Raw genomic sequence first — 19,252 nt, 5'->3', positions numbered from 1 at the left:
CAAATCGAACGGAATCAAAAGCCTTTTCAGCATCAAGACAAATGGCTATAGATTCCCCATCACTACTTCTCATCCAATTAATGACATGGAGAGCTCGTCTCACATTGTCTTGGGTTTGCCTATGCTTCACAAAGCCTGTCTGATCTGGGATTATCCTCCATTCTTTTTGCTAGTATTGATACATAGGATCTGTAATCCATGTTTAGCACTGAAATGAGTGTAAAAGCTACATTGTGTCTTGTCTTTACCTGGTTTGGGGATCACTGAAATTATAGCGTGTCTCCAGGAAAGTGGTGTCACCCACCCCTAACGGCATTTTTTTAAGTACCGGTACAAGGATTTTTCGAAAGGTTTTATTCCATTCCGCTGGGTAGCCAACAGTACCTGGCATTTAACCTGTTTTCAATCTCGACATGGCTTTATTAATTTCTTCATCCATCATGTCTTGGGTCATTATTTTATTCTGCTCCCTTCCCACCGATGGTAAATCTAAAGATGATAAAAAATCTGATACAACTACTGATTCAGTTGCCTGGGGTTGTGAGTATAAGTTCTTATAATAAGTTTCAAATGAGTATTGGCTATCCTCCAGTTTGTGACACATTTTATCAGTCTGTGAGTATTTAATTTTGTGAATAAATCTCTCTGCCAATTGTTTGCTTATCCTCCACGCAAGCAGTTGTTTGGATTTAGGGCCATTTTCATAAAATGTTTGTTTGATAAATTTAACTCTTTTTTTCCAATTTGACTTTTGTATATGTTTTTCAGAGTTTTTGTCTCTAATTTGGTTTAGGACATCAATGTCGTTATACTTTATATGTCTGGTTTCTACAGATTTAATTTTACAGTTAGATCCTTAATTTGTTTCCCTTTTTCTTTCTTCTTACGTGCTGACCACATTATTACCTCTGATAACAGACTTGGCTGTATCCCATTGTGTACTGGGAGACACCATCTCATTATCATTAAACTACATATACAGTACTTCTCTAAGTCTTCCACTATATATTTTTGTGTCCACAGGGTTTCTTTAGGGTCTGTTATCTAAATGCAGTGTCAAGTGTCCCTGCATGGTTAGAAATATCTCTTACCCCTATGTCACATTTTATAATCTATGCATGTCAGTTTTAAACATAAAAAATAATCAATTCTTGAGTACATACAATGCGAGTGGGAGAAGAAGGGAAAACATTTATTGGTGCTTTTTTCTTTATGCATTCTTTTGGTGTATAATCCTTAAGGTTTTATAATTTTTTGTTCTACTTGTAGAGTCCAGGGTGGGATGCAAATAAATATTCCAGTTGCCAGCGCATATCAGCACACCTGATGCTTCTATAGTTATCATGTTAAACACCTTTTTAATAAGCCCTTTATTTGTTCCTGGTGGTCTATAAAAAATAATGTCACTTCTTTATTTTCAATCAAACCTTTAACCAAAAAGTAACACCCTTCTTTATCTATAATTTGTGAAGTAAACTGGAAATTCACTCTGTTTGAAATGAATACTGCTACACCCCTTGCATTTCCTTTCTCAAATGAGTAGTATAAATTCCTAAACCCCATTTTACACAGCTTTTTCATGTTCAATATTTGTAAGATGAGTCTCTTGCCAGAAGATTATAACTTGCTTCTCCCTTTTTATTTCAGCAATTGCCTTACTCCTCTTGATGGGATTATTTAGCCCATTAACATTAAGAGTGATCACTCTGTACTCTTGATGATGCATTAGGGGAAAAAAAAGTAAGTTTACCTTAGTAGTCAAACATCCATAGATGACTAGAACAACAAAACATCTGCCTGTGTACCAAAGTAGAACACAACATGTGAATCTAACATACATAATGAACATTAGTGGCTTCCATCCTCTAAGTGTAGTTTCAACTTTTAATTTGGGAGGGGAATCCCTTGACATGGAAGGTCCCCCTCCCCGTGCTACCCATTCTCTCTGACAGGTTAACATCAGAGCAGTGCACATAGAAAAGTAACTTTGGCTCCCAGACATGCAGTCAGTTTGACTGGAAAAGGTTTACAGTAGGAAAATAAACCTGATCATGCTGTACAGTCTGGTGTTGTATTGGATGTAATAATCTTACCAGTCTCTGTAGATTAGTCAGTCATTCGCAATACCAAAAACTCTCATGAAGCCACCTCATTGCAACGAAATCCCTTCAGTTTGTCCTGAATATATTTGAGGCGAACCTCCTGCTGCCAACGTGATTTTAGGCCAGCTGTTTCCCACGGAGTTTGTCTTGATCTCATCGGAGGAGCACTCTGCGCGCGGGGGGTGTGTGCTCCATGTCCGTCTGGGATAAGTCCCCTCTTCCTCAGGTCATCAGTCACCTTCTTTTAACTCGGATGAAATACCACGTAGTTTCATACATATTTCTCCTTGCAAGTCCACCAGCTCACTCCTGAGTGTCCCTATGGCCTCTTTCAATTCTTTTTTCACATCCAGAAGGACTGCCTGTATCTCGGCAATTACCTTGCTTTGAATAGCCTCCGCAGTGTCTTGCTCGGCTAGTATGCTAACATTAGCTGTATCCTCACTTTCCGACTGCAAATTATCATCTATTCTTGGATTCATTGTAAACTCTGTCTGGTCTGTCTTTTCTTTCCCACTGACATGCCACACTGATGCATTTTCTGCATAATTATCCAGTATTTTGGGGGGAAATAAGACTGTCTGGGAGCTGCCATTTGCTCCTTCACCTTACCGGAAGTCCCTCCATTGTGATAATTTAGTTAAGTTCATAGAAGCAGAGTAGACACTTGGCCTTTTTTATAAATATTTAACATGTGTCATTATTCTTGCAGAGACAAGGCCATCCACAGAGGGACACTGCGTTACTGCTAAATGCAGTTTTTGCTGGAAAGCAAAATAAAGAGATAATCGGGGGGGGGGTCTTTCTCTTTACACACAAAACAAGTAGCGAAACCATGGCCCAAAAACTGAAGTACGGACTGCACAGTGTGCTACCTGAACCTTTGCATCCCTATAGCAGACAAATCTCTACATTCACAGTTCAGAGGAGACTGTGCCCTCAAGCCTTTATGGTCCAACAGCTGCTAAGAAACCACCACTAAGGAAAAGCAACAAGCAGAAGAGATTCGTTTGGGCCAAGAAACACAATGAATAGACATTAGACCAGTGGAAATCTCTGCTTTGGTCTGATGAGTCCAAATTTGAAATCTTTCGTTCCACCCGTCGTGTCTTGTGCGATGCAGAAAAGGTGAACGGATGGTCTCTACATGCATGGTTCCCAATGTGAAGCATGGAGGAGGAGGTGTGATTGTGTGGGGGTGCTTTGCTGGTGACATTGTTTGGGATTTATTCAAAATTGAAGGCACACTAAACCAGCATGGCTACCACAGCATCCTGCAGTGAAAAATGAACCCCAAACACACCTCCCAGCTGTGTAAGGGCTATTTGACCAAGAAAAAGAGTGATGGAGTGCTGCGCCAGATGACCTGGCCTCCACAGTCATCTAACCTAAACCCAATCACAATGGTTTGGGATGAGATGGACCACAGAATAAAGGCAAAAGGGCCAACAAGTGCTCAGCATCTCTGAGAACCCCTCCTGACTGTTGGAAAACAATTTCAGGTGACTACTGCATGAAGCTCATTGAGAGAATGCCAAGAGTGTGCAAAGCAGTAATCAAAGCAAAGGGTGGCTATTTTGAAATCAAAAACATATTTTGAGTTATTTCACACTTTTTCATTCACCACATAATTCCATGTGTTCATTCATGATGTTCATTTTGAAGCCTTCAGTAAGAATCTACAATGTAAATAGTCATGAAAATAAAGAAAAAAAACCATGACATGAGACAGTCTGTCCAAACTTTTGACTTGTAGTGTATCTTAACCAAAGGCTAAGAGAGTTAATCACCCAGGCCTAAGCACAGTGTGAAAAGCCCTAATGTCCAAATTATGTATTTTACCTGCTGAAAAAAGGCAGTTGGTTTAATTTAAAGAATTAAGTGATATATTTGGTTTTGTCAGTTGTGAAGGTGGCTGATCTGTCATAACACACAAGTAATACTACTTGATATGCAAGTTGTCCTGACTCACCTTTGGCACTTCTAACTCCCAGATGATTAGCTGAGAGCTCGAGGAGGCGGCATCATTCCTCTGGCTTTCCCCAGCACTATCCATTGAGTCCATACTATTCACATCAGAGCCTGGGACACAGGAACAACAACATTATCAACACCTTCATCGCACAGCTGTACAAATGAGGGGTTCAATCACAATTGGCATAACAATTACTTTTAGACAGCCATCTGATTATTTATGTCAGAAATTTTGATGCATGTGTTGGTGCCATAATAGGTTCTGCAGACAATCTGATTCCTATGATGCAGAAAACACAAAAAACTAGGCTTGAGTTAAAAAAAATTGATTCACCAATTCTGGATTGATTCTCCATTCAATTCCCGAATATCGATTCATACGTCCAAATATCTTCTTTTTTTTAAAGTTTTAACAATATGCATTATTTCTTCTCCTGCAATGAACTTTAACCCCATGAGTCGTGTCACAAGCGCGAATAAAACTTGCAAAATGGCAACAGAGACTCCACAGACTCGCGATAACAAAGCCTTTTTAAAAACACCAGAGTCTCAAATCCGATATATGGCAGCATTTGGGATTTATAAACAGCCTTGGGACAAATGTGCTTGATAAAAGCAAAGCAATTTGCAAGCTTTGTCAGCTCGAAGTAAAGTACTGTGGGAATACAACTAATCTCCACAACCATACGTCACGGGGAGTGGCTTCAGGATGTGCAGTGGCTTGAAGCTAACGATGATCGCACTGAAATGTGGTGCAAGATTTGCCGCGCACATCCACAGATAGCAGATGAAACAGGTGCGTTTTATAAAGGCTCAAAGAATTTCAACCACCCTCTTTTTGACAAACATGAAAAGAGCAAGGAGCATACGAATGCGGCACAGGCTATTGCTAATAAAGAAGCTAGCCGAGAGGAGCTGTCCAGCCATCCACTTGGCAGGTGGCTTGACAAGCTGAATGAGGAACAGCGCCAAGCTCTGTTGAATATTTTTCTCCTCGCCTTCCATAAAGCTAAACACGCACATCCCATGTCTTCCTATTCTGAGGACACCCCTGGAGTGAGTACCAAACACCATGTCCTGGTACTCACCTGAGTACTTCACTGAAAAAATTATGTGCACCCCTGATTATAATACCAATATGGATGTGTGCATAACTAAGCAGTCATTTAATTCAGATTACAGCTAGAAATATCACAAAAATGATAGATATTGAATCAAATCGTATCAAATCGAATTGTGATAATTGATTCTGAATCTTGGTTATTGGAATCAAATCGATTCTTGAAATTTGAACTGATTCCCAGCCCTACAAAAAAACTATGAAATTCAACAATTAAAACACAATCAACCAAAAAACTTGCAAAATATCATGGAGATAGGTAATTTGTAGATCCAATTAATCTTACATGTAAAGGTTTGGCCCGCTGGCAAAGAGGCTGTAGCGTAAACTTTAAACAAAGTGAAAGATGACATTTAGCTCAAGTCGACAGAAATGATACCCCTGCGAGTACAATAAAAGCATTGAGAGTCGAAACCCAATAAATTATTTGACAAACACTTCTGTCACACACACACACACACACACGTATGTGATGATATTTTTCAATGGTTTTGTCTGTACCCAAATTAGCAGCAGTCCCTGTATCACTCAGGTTTGCATGATCTGCCAAGAATCTTCAAATGTGGTCAGTTTCTGTAAATGTAGAGCTGGTTGAGAGGTTGCCCCATGCCTCTCAACTCGCAGCAGTGGAGGTAAGAAGGAAGGACTCATACATACGTTCATACTTACTTAGTATTTTGATGTTAATTGGTATTTTGCTGACATACTGAATTTCATCTCAATGTGTATGTATGTATTTAATACATCTATGACAATTTATTCAAAGGGTAAAATGGATTTAGAAAATACATGAATCTGAAAACATGTTTTCATTTTTCAGATTCGATTTCATAACTAAGAAATAAATCAAGATAACACAATATATTAGTTTTCTACAAACATTTCATAGGCAAATGTCAAATTCATTAGCAAACTGTAGCTGCCACTAGACTTAGACTTGCAAATCTTTAACGGTTCAGAAAACTAATGGTAACATTAGCAAAAAAGTCATTCATATGAAACCGGCTCCACCTAAGAAGGTACTCAAAGCATGTTGCCTCTTTAAACATACAGGTTGCCATGCAAGGTGACAACCTTATCATCATGAGAGATTAAGGCTTCAGTATCTTGTTAAAGGACACATCAACATGTTCTCTTAGGAAACCTATGGAACCAGTAATCAACTGAGTACAGTGTTCCTACAAGTTTCAACAAGTCAAATTTAAGACCTTTTAAGACCTTTAAGACCTTCTGAATGAAATTTTAAACCTATTTGCAAAACCATATTGATTTTGGTCATCAATGGAATGGCTAGAGTTGCTTCCCAACACACGCTTGTTGTGGTGCTGAACCAAGTAGCTCGATACATGAAAAAAGAATCTCCAATGATCCATGGCAGCACCGACCAATTTGAAAAAAGGACAGATGCAGAATTCTCAATTTCACCATTTATTTTGGCATTGAAAAATGAACACTGCCACACTCCTTCCCTACAGAGAATGCAATTGGAGTAGGGGAGTGAATTGAAAAGTAAAAAAAACAACAATTTTTTTTAAAAAGTGAAAAATTAGTGTGTAAGAATTAGTGTGCATATCAGTAACATATGTTGTCTTGCGGTACCGGGAACCTGCAGCAGTAGCGGGGACCTGAGTCGCTGGAGGAGGTTGAGGCATAGCAGCAGGTGCTGGGTCCGCTGGAGACGATGTAAGATATCTGGCTCGATGCAGCCCTCCTACTTGTGTCTCATGTTTACCAGACTTCGCCTGCGACTCCAGAGCCTTTATCCCTAATGTTACCAGTTGAACATTTTTTTTTGCACAAAGTGCAGCGTGCTTTGTGCAGATTTCCAGTAACTCTTTTCAGCCAGCATTTAAGTTCTTTTTTGTCCAGCCATAGATCATTGAATTGGCACTTGCCCATTTTAGATACCTGATCAGACTCACCACGTGCATCCACTACATGTAACCTGCTCGACTTTCTGTGCAACACAGAACTTGGACCACACAAATGTGATACGCAGCGTTCGGATTTCTCATTTTATTGGTTCCACCTTGAATAATCTTTCATTTATGTGGTCGAACTGATTTCATTGACTGACACTCCTGCGGGAACTTTTTTTTAACACGATAGATCTAACGTAATGTCAATTTAAGACTTGGCACCTCATTTTTAAGACCTACTACCAAAATTTAAGACATTTTAAGGGCCTTAAATTTCGGATTGTTTAATTTTAAGACTTTCTAAGACTGCGCGGGAACCATGTGAGTAGTGGGACCCGATATTGACAAACCAAAAGTGGGATAAAAAGTATATTTATGTAGGAAAATGTGGCACACATTGCCAACACTGATAGATGGACTTCATATCAAAACTTTAGACAAAACTAATAAATCCATTGGCACTTCGCTTTAGCTGCTAACATTTCCATGCTTTGCACGCTTGGTCAAATCAGAAGCACTCAACTATACAAATTTAATAAAGTATATATTTTGAATGCGCCTTCCATAATTACCGTTCTAATTAAAAAGAAGCTTTAAGTTTCACAGTGCTCATGATTTTGATAGTCTGATATCAGTCTTCTATTCCACAAACTGACAGTGCTTCTTCTCAACATATAATCTGATTGAAGTATACTGACATCAGATATAAATTATAACCATCAACAGAAATAAATAAAAAAGAGCTGGTTCGCTTCGTTTTTCTTGTGAGTCACACACTGCCCATGTCACTTCACCAGATCTTAGATATGCACTTGTCCTTGTCTCTAACTAAAGCTAAAATGTGGGACATAATATCAATTTGCAGTATTTGGGTTAAAAATGCTGTGCAATCTCATACAAATTGGGACAAATGGTCACCGTATCACTGAGTCATGCCACCTCATGATGGTAATGCTCTGAATACTTATTTTTTCTTTTTTGCCTCTTCCTGGTTTTAATATTTAGCAGTATTAGTTGATGTACTGAACTCAGACACGATTCTATATGGGGAGAGAGTGAGCATTGAGGATTGGCTGAGTAAGTCAGTGTGATACGATAAAATACTTTTCTAAATAAACTCGGCTCAAAAAAAACACATTGGTGATCAGTACTTGATATTGTGACAGTCCATCACAAATACATAAATGTACGAAAACACTAACATCCCCTATTTGAAATTCCTGTAGTCAGTGTTGGGAAAGTTCATTTTCTACATGAACTAGTTCAAAGTTCAGTTGACAGATTTTAAAATGAACTAGTTCAGTTCAAAGTTCATGAATCAAAATTTTGAACTAAGTTCACAGTTCTAAAAATGAACTCGTTCTGTTCTTTTTTCCCCATATGTTGCTTTGAGCTATTACTTTTTTAAATTGCTACAGCCCATGTAGTACCACAGACAGCAATTATTTTATCAGTTCTAACAATGAAACAATGTGTCTCAGATTGCATCTTAATTTTCAATTTTGTATCCGAATACATCCTTTATTTACTAGCACATACCTTGAAAGGCTACCCGGTCGCTTCAGTTCAATATGCCATTTCAGGTTTGCGGTGGATGTGATTGAAGTGCGTATTTTCTTTTTGAAACCCGGCGGGCAAAGTTTGTACAGAAATGTAAGATTTTTCCCATGTTCCTCGACTGTCATAAAACTCGTTTAAATGACCATGCGACACATCCTTGCTGGTGGCGCGACACTGGTGGCTGGCGTTGCCAGATGGAGTGTTTTTCCGTTATATGTTAAGAGGAATTTACAGATTTTTTTCAGCCAGAGTTTTGCCTGAAATGTGGTACCCTACTTAACGAAGATGAACGAGAGAGCAAACTGTTCACAGACACCAGATGGAACAAATTGACAGAACCGTTCACTTCACGTGAACATTGACCGTTCATTCAAAATATGAACGAGTTCATTAACTCGTTCATATTTTGGAGGAACGTGAAATGATCGTACAGCACTGCTGCCTAGTATCGTTCAATAAACTCGTTCAGGCACAACACTGACTGTAGTATACAGGCAAGCCAGAAGATATAAGTGAAGCAGTTAAACATAAGTGAAACAGTGAAACATAAATAATGAAAATGAGCAATGTTCAAGGAAGTACAAAGCCTGCCTGGCTCCAGGTCATCCATGAAGGTAAAACGTTATTTTGATTCACTGTAGTTTGCCAGCAAGTTTGACGATTCAAGCAACATACCATTCTGTGGCAACATACACACACATACATATATACACTGCTCAAAAAAATAAAAGGGAACACTTAAACAACACAATGCAACTCCAAGTCAGTCACACTTCTGTGAAATCAAACTGTCCACTTAGGAAGCAACACTGAATCAATTTCACATGCTGTTGTGCAAATGGAATAGACAACAGGTGGAAATTATAGGCAATTAGCAAGACACCCCCAATAAAGGAGTGGTTCTGCAGGTGGTTACCACAGACCACTTCTCAGTTCCTATGCTTTCTGGCTCATGGTTTGGTCACTTTTGAATGCTGACGGTGCTTTCACTCTAGTGACAGCATGACACCGAGTCTACAACCCACTCAGGTGGCTCAGGTAGTGCAGCTCATCCAGGATAGCACATCAATGCAAGCTGTGGCAGGAAGGTTTGGTGTGTCTGTCAGCGTAGTGTCCAAAGCATGGAGGCGCTACCAGGAGACAGGCCAGTCCATCAGGAGACATGGAGGAGGCCGTAGGAGGGCAACAACCCAGCAGAAGGACCGCTACCTCTACCTTTGTGCAAGAAGAAACAGGAGGAGCACTGCCAGAGCCCTGGAAAATGACCTCCAGTAGTCCACAAATGTGCATGTGTCTGCTCAAACGGTCAGAAACAGACTCCATGAGGGTGGTATGAGGGCCCAACGTTGTTGTGCTTACAGCCCAACACCGTGCAGGATGTTTGTCATTTGCCAGAGAACACAAAGTTTGGCAAATTCGCCACTGGCACCCTGTGCTCTTCACAAATGAAAGCAGGTTCACATGGAGCACATGTGACCAACGTGGCAGAGTCTGGAGACGCCGTGGAGAACATTCTGCTGCCTGTAACATCCTCCAGCATGACCAGTTTGGCAGTGGGTCAGTAATGGTGTGGGGTGGCATTTCTTTGGGGGGGGCCGCACAGCCCTCCATGTGCTCGCCAGAGGTAGCCTGACTGCCAGTAGGTACAGAGATGAGATCCTCAGACCCATTGTGAGACCATATGCTGGTGAGGTTGGCCCTGGGTTCCTCCTAATGCAAGACAATGCCAGACCTCATGTGGCTTGAGTGTATCAGCAGTTCCTGCAAGACAAAGGCATTGATACTATGGACTGGCCCGCCCATTCCCCAGACCTGAATCCAATTGAGCACATCTGGTACATCATGTCTCGCTCCATCCACCAACAGACCACCACAGACCACAGACTGTCCGGGAGTTGGCAGATGCTTAAGTCCAGGTCTGGGAGGAGATCCCTCAGGACACCATCTGCCACCTCATCAGGAGCATGCCCAGGCATTGGGCATACATACAGGCACGTGGAGGCCACACACTATTGAGCCTCATTTTGACTTGTTTTAAGGACATGACATCAAAGTTGGATCAGCCTGTAGTGTATTTTTCCACTTAAATTTTGAGTGTGACTCCAAATCCAGACCTCCATGGGTTAATAAATTTGATTTCCATTGATAATTTTAGTGTGATTTTGTTGTCAGCACATTCAACTATGTAAAGAACAAAGTATTTAATAAGAATATTTCATTCAGATCTAGGATGTGTTAATTTAGTGTTCCCTTCATTTTCTTGAGCAGTGTACATATGCACACACACATACATACACACACCTACATACATATACATGCGCACATATACATAGACATTTATACATACATATGTACGTACGTGCACATACATACATATTTGTAGTCTAAACATACATCATATCACACACATACACGTTTTCCTTGATTGGAAATGACACAGGCGTCCCCCAGAAGATAAGACAATGTACAAGAGGCATCATTGTGGGAAAAAAGATTTCTCAGCTTTTATTTACATTTTAGCAAAAAGTGGCATGTCCAAAATGATTCATAACCCTTCTCAATTATCAATAGAACAGACTTTATTGGCTATTACAGCAATCAAATGCATCCTTTACTTGCTGACCATGGCGGCACGGTGGTGCAGTGGTTAGCGCAGTTGCCTCACAGCAAGAAGGTTCCGGGTTTGAGTCCCGGCTCGGGCATGGGATCTTTCTGTGTGGAGTCTCCCTGTGCCTACATGGGTTCTCTCCAAGTACTACGGCTTCCTCCCACAGTTGAAAGACACGCAAATGGGGACTAGCCTCATTGGATACTCTTCTTGTCTGCTAACCATTTTTCACTTTTGCTGTGTGTTTAGGGTTGTTGTCATGTCAAAATGTTTATTTTTGCAAAGTATCTGCATACTGCTTGATGATGTTGGGAATTTTGACGCATCACTCTTTTTTCATATTGCTTTTTACTATGATTAGGTTCCCTGGTCCATTGGCTGAAAAACACCCCCATAGCATTATTTCCCACCATCATGTTCGACAGTGGGGCTGGTGTTCTTAGGTTTGAAGGCTTCTCCTTTATTTACCCAAATGAAGGATACATCTTTGTGGCCAAACATTTTTTGTTTCATCTGACCATAAAACAGAAGACCAGAAGTCTTTTATTTTAGCCAAATGAGCATTTGCTAAGGCAAAGGAGGGTTTGTCACCATATCTGGAGAAGTGGTGTCTCTGTGGTCTGCATCTGTGGAACCCAGCAGTGTGCAGTGTCTGTTGGACTGCCTACCTTGAAATGTTGGCAGCAGCAGAGCCCAGGTTGTGCTCCTTGGATTATTTATTTTTTCTTTCACTATCCTACTAGGCCAGCAAAGATGTCCCTTTTGGCTTCCTACAACATCCTCTAAGATGTTTCACAGTGCAGACCGTTTTGTATATTTTTAATAATACTTGGCACTGTAGCTTGAAAACATTTAGATATGGCCTCAGCCCTTTCCTGACTTGTGAGCAACCACAATGCACAGCCACAGGTCCTCAGTGAGCTCCTTTGTCTTTGCCAAAACTGTCCACTAAAAAAAAACTGCAGAGAGCTACAGTTTTCCCCTGTTGATTTCTTAAAAACAGCTGTTCCCAATGAATAGGGTAAAAAAGATGCTCTAGAACAGCTTGGACTATTTAGAATGGTATAGAACTTTGGGTTATGCCATAGAAGGGTATGAATAATTTTGGACATGTCACTTTTAGTTCAAACATAAATAAAAGCTAAGAAATAATTAATTTTTTTCCCACAATGATGCCTCTTCACAAGGATGATATAGATATAGATAGATGTATATAGATATGTATAGATGTATATATAGATAGAGATATATATAGATATAGATATATAGATATTTATAGAGATCTAGATCTCGATCTCTATCAATCTATCTCTATCTATCTCGATCTCTATCTATATTTTAACACATACATACATATAACTCAGGCTATGAATAATGAATCAAAGATCCCTGCTAGAAAGAACAAAATACACAGATTAAGAAGGAAAAATTAGAGATGTATGATTGCATTTTTTTGGCTGATTCCAATATCTTTGTTTTTATGACTTGAGCTTTACATTCCCATTACTCACAGTGAAGAACATACACAAGAACATATATAGTGAGGACATCCCTGTCCCCGAATTTCCAACGAGCAGCACTATACTGCATTCTGGCTGCAATAGAGATCACATAGATCACATAGCTATTTCCAATTCTGCTGATTTAATCGTTGTCTCTTGATTGATGTCTTTCTATCTAGTGCACATAGAGTACATATTTACAATGTGTCCTTTTCAGGTCTGTTTTTTTGATTGGGAGCCTGCACACTGTGTTAATTATAAAAATTTACCAGATATACTATGCAATTCTTGTGTAGTTTCCCTGCCTTGCTCCATCTGCTCTATGCACATTGATACGCCATCCATCAAAAATACATTGTGGTTAGTAGTAATGTTACATTAAGAGACCGGTTAGGAATTGGTAATACATGACACTGACTGGCTGGTCCCCAGCCAAGGTCGGTCACAATGAAAACTTGCCAATTTCAGTCCCTGGCAGGGAAATCGGTGCGTCTCTCTCTCACTCAAAAAAGAGGTGAAGATTACAGGCTCAGAGGATGCGAAAAAAAAAAACTTTTGAGAAAACAAAGATACAAAGCATACAGTTCAAAGAACAATTCTATTATACTTATTTGCACAATGTACAATTTTTTTGTTTCTGAGGTACAATACAATATATGCCAATTCAGAACTCACAGCCCTGGATGTATGGCAGCGACTCAGCATCTAACAGTCTGATTTTAACATAATGTAACGTAAACCTAGGATTTGATTGCATCCTTGTTGCTATGCAACACATTCATTTAGAGTGGTCAACAGACTTTTTCCAGCATTACATGGCAGCTATGTGTATCTCAGGTGTATATGAATGGACACCTTGCAGACAATAAGAAAAGAGTATTCATCTGGTCTGTTGATATGGGAAAAGGTTAAATATAATAAGGTGATAATGAATATCACCTGGAGGCAGAGGCATTTGAAAAATTGGGCTCAATCTTAACTGCTATGTGATGTCAGCGGTCTTGTGTGTGGTAAACATTTACTCACCCCCAGACTGATCTGTCTCCACCTCAGGTGTACCATGAGCTCCATTCCTCAGACTCATTCTGTCAAGTGTCTTTACATTACACACTGCATCCAAAGAGTTTTCTTCAGTCAAAGCCAAAACCATTGCCTCTGTGGCGGTCTCAACCAGTGACTGAGGCTGTGCTGCTTCTATTGTAGACAAGCCTGTAACCTGGAACACGTCCATTTTGTTTTCAAACACGCTGTGCCTAAGGTCCTCCATGCTGATGCCATCCTCAGAGTAGCATGTGCCACAGGCTGAGTCCTCGGCATGCATGGCTGTTTCAGCGCCTTTCAATGTCATAGTTAGCACTGGAGCACATTGTGCCGCTTGATGTGACAGGTTTGGCCGATGGCCCATCAGTGTATTCTCTGTCTGATGAACCCTGTGATTGATCTCAGAGTCCCATACTAAGGTTGTTGAGCATCCATTTGGCATCTTTTGCTCTTCTGTCTGTGTTCTGTCTACCTCTACAGATTCACAGCCCAGCTCAGATGGACTGGTCAATAGATGGTGGTGGTGATGCTGCTTTGTTGCCGTGATCAATTCATGTTGGGAGCCTAGCCTGCCACTAGCCAGTGGCATGCTGCTACTGCAGTCGGGCTGGCTGTTTGTGAACTGACAGCTGGTGACATCAAGGACCTCCTGAGTGGCTGCAGAGATTACCTCACTTATGAGTCCTGCTGCAAGAAGCTCAAGGTCCTGCTCCTCTCCATTACCAGGATGCATCTGGATCATCTCTGGCATCACTGACGGGGTGGTAGTGTCTTGTACTGTGGCTGGGGCTGAGGTCAGAACCATGGAGGTAGGCGTACTGGTTACAATGTGTTGATGAAAACCTTGCACTGATGGGGGTGTCTCAAGAGAATCCATCTCTGATGGAATTATTGTCTGCTCTTTGGCTGGGGTGACAACACAAACAGTATGCTTGCTAACAGTGTTATGGTGCTTTTCAAGGTCCTCCTCTGCATCAAAAAGGCATGTCATTGTGGGGGATAATTGTGAGACTTTGGTAGACAGGCAGGGCATAACGATCTGTTCTAATGTGGCTTCTGAAGTAGAGCTCTTCGGCTCTGATGCCAAGGAAGAGACGGTGCTTTTCTCTAGGTCTTCCTGGTCTTGCAGCGAAACCACAAGTCTCTCTTCCTTTTCAGGTCGTGGCAGAATCAAGACTGCAGGCTCACAGACTTCTTGACTTACTCCACCTAGGTGATGGCCTGCCTCTTCTGAACTTTGTTCCAGTGACAGTGCTGGTTCCATTGCCTGGACATGTATCTGTGAAGTATTTTCCTGCTCAGTTTTCTGGTCACTGACCTTTACAGGCCTGTGGGTGAGCTCTTCTGTCCCCTTTGGAGGGGATACAGAGTCTTTCTCAATCAAACCATTGCTCCACTCTGATGGAGAAGTTCTAAGGCTAACATTAACTGGAAGCTCATCAGGGCTGTCATGACTGATGCGCCGCTCTTTCTTCCTTGAGATGTACCACCACCAGCCGACCAGCCCAAGGACTCCAGGGAGTGTGTAGGGCACAACAGAGCGAAACCTCAGTGGCATCTCCTTGGAATACTAGCAGCTACACCTGAAAAGAAATTTTGAGAAAAGAAAAAAAAAATCACAGAAAGCACATTTTCATTTTGGTTTAAGTATGTTTCACAAGTAACACAATTTGGAATAAACTGGTTGACTCAACTCCAATCTGAAATAAGACCTTTGAAACTGCATTTAATTAATCATCCCTTTTTATTCTTGTCCACATCCCACTGTGCTTTGCATAATGACTGGGGAGCAGTGTCACTGATGTTTGTAGTAGCAGCTAGCTTTGGACAGTATTTTGACATGGAGGCCTTACACTGGCACTTGTAGAAATTTTTTTTTTTTAAATCGTGAAACAGACAATTTTAAGATAGAAACACTTTTCAGAAAATTAGACTGTTAAAATATTTTTAAAAAAGATAACAAATGAAGCATGGCTAGCACAATACATATCTCTAACTCAGTGCCAGCTATTTTGTAAGCGCCAATTCAAATGGGGGCAAAAAACGATGAGACAGAGATAGGCAGCTGTTACAGTAAGTCCTATCATCTACAAAATGTGCCTAAATTGGACACCATTCTTAGGACAACCCTAAAGAGAGGAAGTAGGTAATCACTCCCCAAAGACAACAATACAAATCATAGGAAAAAGAGAGGATGTCACAAGCTACATTCCAAAAACAATCTGTTACTTAAGAAAGTTGAATTAGCTGCATTTAATGAAAGCTTTTCTGGTCATTTTGACTCAAATATCTCATAGACAGGCAATCACCTAACAAACTAAAATGGCAAGAACAAAAGGTTTTGTGTCAAAGGGCACTCAGATCAATATGCAAAAAGTAATAGGAGGTAGGGAGTTATTAAGTAAAAGAAAACTTTGAATAAAAATTGAGAAAAATGTAAATCAATTAATCTAGTCTTTTTAGTCCCCATTACTCTCAAAGGCCTTTTTCATGCTTTGCACAAAACATTGCAATACCATTTGTTGAAACATATACAACTGAAATTATCTCAGTCTAAATCAAAGTGAGCTAATAACAAATTTAGTTAACTGCAGTTGTTCATCATAATATATCATCTTAACTGCATTTATTAGTATGTAATCACAAGACTGGTGCAAGAACCATCACTGTGGTGAAGTGACAAAAAACACTGAGAAGCTTTTTTTGCACAATGTGATAATGTTATATCATGTACATGATTAGAGAAGATTTCATGGATTTGGACTTGACTTCCCTTTCGCTTCTTCTTGGCTGTACACTAAATGCTTCTCAGACAAATAAACTAAGAGTCAGCTAACAAAAATGCAATGCACCAGCAACTCAGTTTACAGAAAGTAGATAATCCGGCTGCAGTGATGAGCATAATATAGACTTGGTCATTTATTTTACTAAAAGGTTGCTGTTCAGTGGTTGATCTTCCATCAGAGCACCCATGAAGAGAGGTACGAAGAGAGCTTTGAAGTGTTATTTCAAACCTTAACACCTTCATGTTGGCAATGTGTTGAATGAAAACCATGAAGTCCATGGTGATAAAAATGGTGGCCCACACTACATTCATCGTGCTACATTCTGGTAGACATGTCAATGGTCCTGTGCACACTTGGTATTAAACTTTGTTCCTAGCAATCCAATCACAAATGGGCAGCCTTAAAACCAGGTGTACTCACTCAATGCATCACGAAGGCTTTTTGAGATCAGACCACATTCTGAAGTGGTTTCGGCCACATGTGGCCTAATTCTTTCATGCACACAAATGCATCCTGGACCACAATGAAGGTTCAACTCATTGGCTAATGTTCTTGAAGTGGAAATACACACTGATAAGTGGGCAAACTGCAGCATATAATAACAATGTCTGATAAAGTGAAAAACCCAAAAAGACATTATAGGTGCAACAAACATCATTGACTGGTTTGTCAGGAACATGCCATACATCTGCATTATTGAGATTTTTCTCCTAATAATTTCTGACTGAAACTACGGGCTAGTATAACTGGCTGTGCTGCTCACTCTCTTTATCAAGAGCCACCCTTCATGTGGCTTGTAGGGACGGGCACTGAAAGAAATTTTCTTAGTACACAGCAGAACATTTGTTTCTTCCCGTCTCCTAAAACTAATAAAATATCTATGCTCATCCCTTGCTGTTTGTATTGAATATCAACTCAGTGGCACTACTGGTACCTATGCAGATTAAAAAGCTTGTAATAGCAAGTAGTGTGTGTTTATTTGCATACAAAGTGGAACAGCAGCAGAGGTTGACTAAAATAATGACAGCAGCTGCTAGCAGTGGCACTTCAGGTGGCAGGGTCACCATTTGAGGACCTGCTGCGACTTTTTGAGGAATGGCCATTGCAATTGTGCACCTGTCACAGTTGAACCCTGATTTACAATGGGCACAGCTGCGTCATGTTATGTATTCCTTGCAAAACGCTGCAGCTTTGATGTGAACCAAATACTTGATGACAACTACCTTGATCACCTCGTGACCTGCCAGAGCAGACAAGCACCCAAGTAAATTAGGGGTGAGGATGTACCGCAGGATTTGCAACCGTTTGCGGACCACTGAAGGTCTCTTTAGGTGCCAACATTTCGTTCAGATGTTAAGAACTCTTCCCATTCACAATTGTTTATTTCTTTCTAAAAAGACAGGTACGGGGTATTCAAGGTTTGATTTAGCAAAACACATAAAAGCCTCAGATATTGCATCTGAACTTTGATCTTTCACAGTTGCTTGGTACTTTTACTGCTTGGTATCTCTCCAACTCAAAGGTCAACAGAAGTATATAGCCTATGTTAGGGTTGGGAACCGAATCAAAAACGGCGGGTAACGAGTACCCATAAAAAATATTTACTTTCGGTTCTGCTGATCAGTTCTTGGACACACTTGTAACCTTTTTTACAATGGCTGCATGTCTGCCAGGAGGGACCTGTCTGTTACGTGACTACGTCATGCATTCAAGCTGACTTCAACTTGCCGGAGGGAAAAAAAAAACACCAGAGAAACAAGAGGAAAAAGCTGTAGCTAACTGGCCTAACTATGCATGATGGATTGTGGAAAACACTCGAAAGCGTGGGTTCACTTTGAAAGACAAAGTGATGAAAAAGGAAAGTGCAACATATGTCATAAACTAATTAGCTGCAAGACAGGTTGCACGTCAAATTTGATGAAACATTTAATACTGCATGGCATCTACCTGAAAGACTGCACAGTGTTTGATGTACTGCGGTCGTCAACACCCGACAGCCAGTGCTAATGTTGCTACAAGCAGTATTCGCACCTTGCCAGCAGCCCCAACAGAGACACCGTTCATGTTGGCGAAAAAGAGGCTGACAAAAGAGAAAACTGAGGAGTGTCACTGTGCAGTAAAAAAGTTTGTAGTCAAAGGACTACATCCTTTCTCAGTTGATGAGTCTCCGTCATTCAGGTGAGTTAAATAATGTAACGTTGCTTATTTCCTTCCTAAAACCTTTGGCAAAAATACCGTATTTCGTATTGTGAAGGCTGTTTCCCTGCAAACGTCAATGACATATCAACTATAAAACGAGTGAACTTGTTCAGAATTAAATCAAAACAAATCTATAAAATAGAATAAACACAATAAAGGCATTCTCTATTAGTTTGAATTTTCATTTCAACTCTTGCAATTGTGTATTTCTGCCATTGCCACACTGTATTACTGATTTCCTAACAACACAACAATGTGATTAAGGTTGGAAATGGACGAGGTTTAAGTTTGTAGAATAAAATAAAAGATTTGATGCTAGATGATAGAAAACTTGTACAGTAATAGTTACTGTTATGTTGAATCTTTCTTTGCAGGAAGATGACCAGGGCCCTGAATGCAAAGTACACACCTCCCTCCAGAGATATTTTGGCAAATCCTTTT

The 19,252-nt window shown here is 40.3% G+C and overlaps 1 protein-coding gene across 1 annotated transcript in view; it reads right to left on the bottom strand.

Annotated features, from left to right (window-relative positions):
• Positions 1–19,252, bottom strand: part of akap1b (A kinase (PRKA) anchor protein 1b) — a 48,056-nt gene that overhangs the window by 24,754 nt on the left and 4,050 nt on the right. The window contains exons 2-3 of the mRNA XM_086216127.1: positions 13,812–15,409; positions 4,075–4,184 (exon numbers count right to left, since the gene is read on the bottom strand). Of these exons, the coding sequence (XP_086072253.1) occupies positions 4,075–4,184; positions 13,812–15,384 (1,683 nt within the window). The 5' untranslated portion in view covers positions 15,385–15,409. The remainder of the gene's footprint in view (positions 1–4,074; positions 4,185–13,811; positions 15,410–19,252) is intronic.

This window comes from Aulostomus chinensis, chromosome 10 (assembly GCF_037954235.1).
Source record: "Aulostomus chinensis isolate RoL2024-O1b breed Wild chromosome 10, RoL_Achi_v1.0, whole genome shotgun sequence".
In the NCBI taxonomy this organism is placed as follows: domain Eukaryota; kingdom Metazoa; phylum Chordata; class Actinopteri; order Syngnathiformes; family Aulostomidae; genus Aulostomus; species Aulostomus chinensis.
Note: the sequence above shows the minus strand (reverse complement) of the source record. Positions and strands in the feature narration are given on the sequence as shown.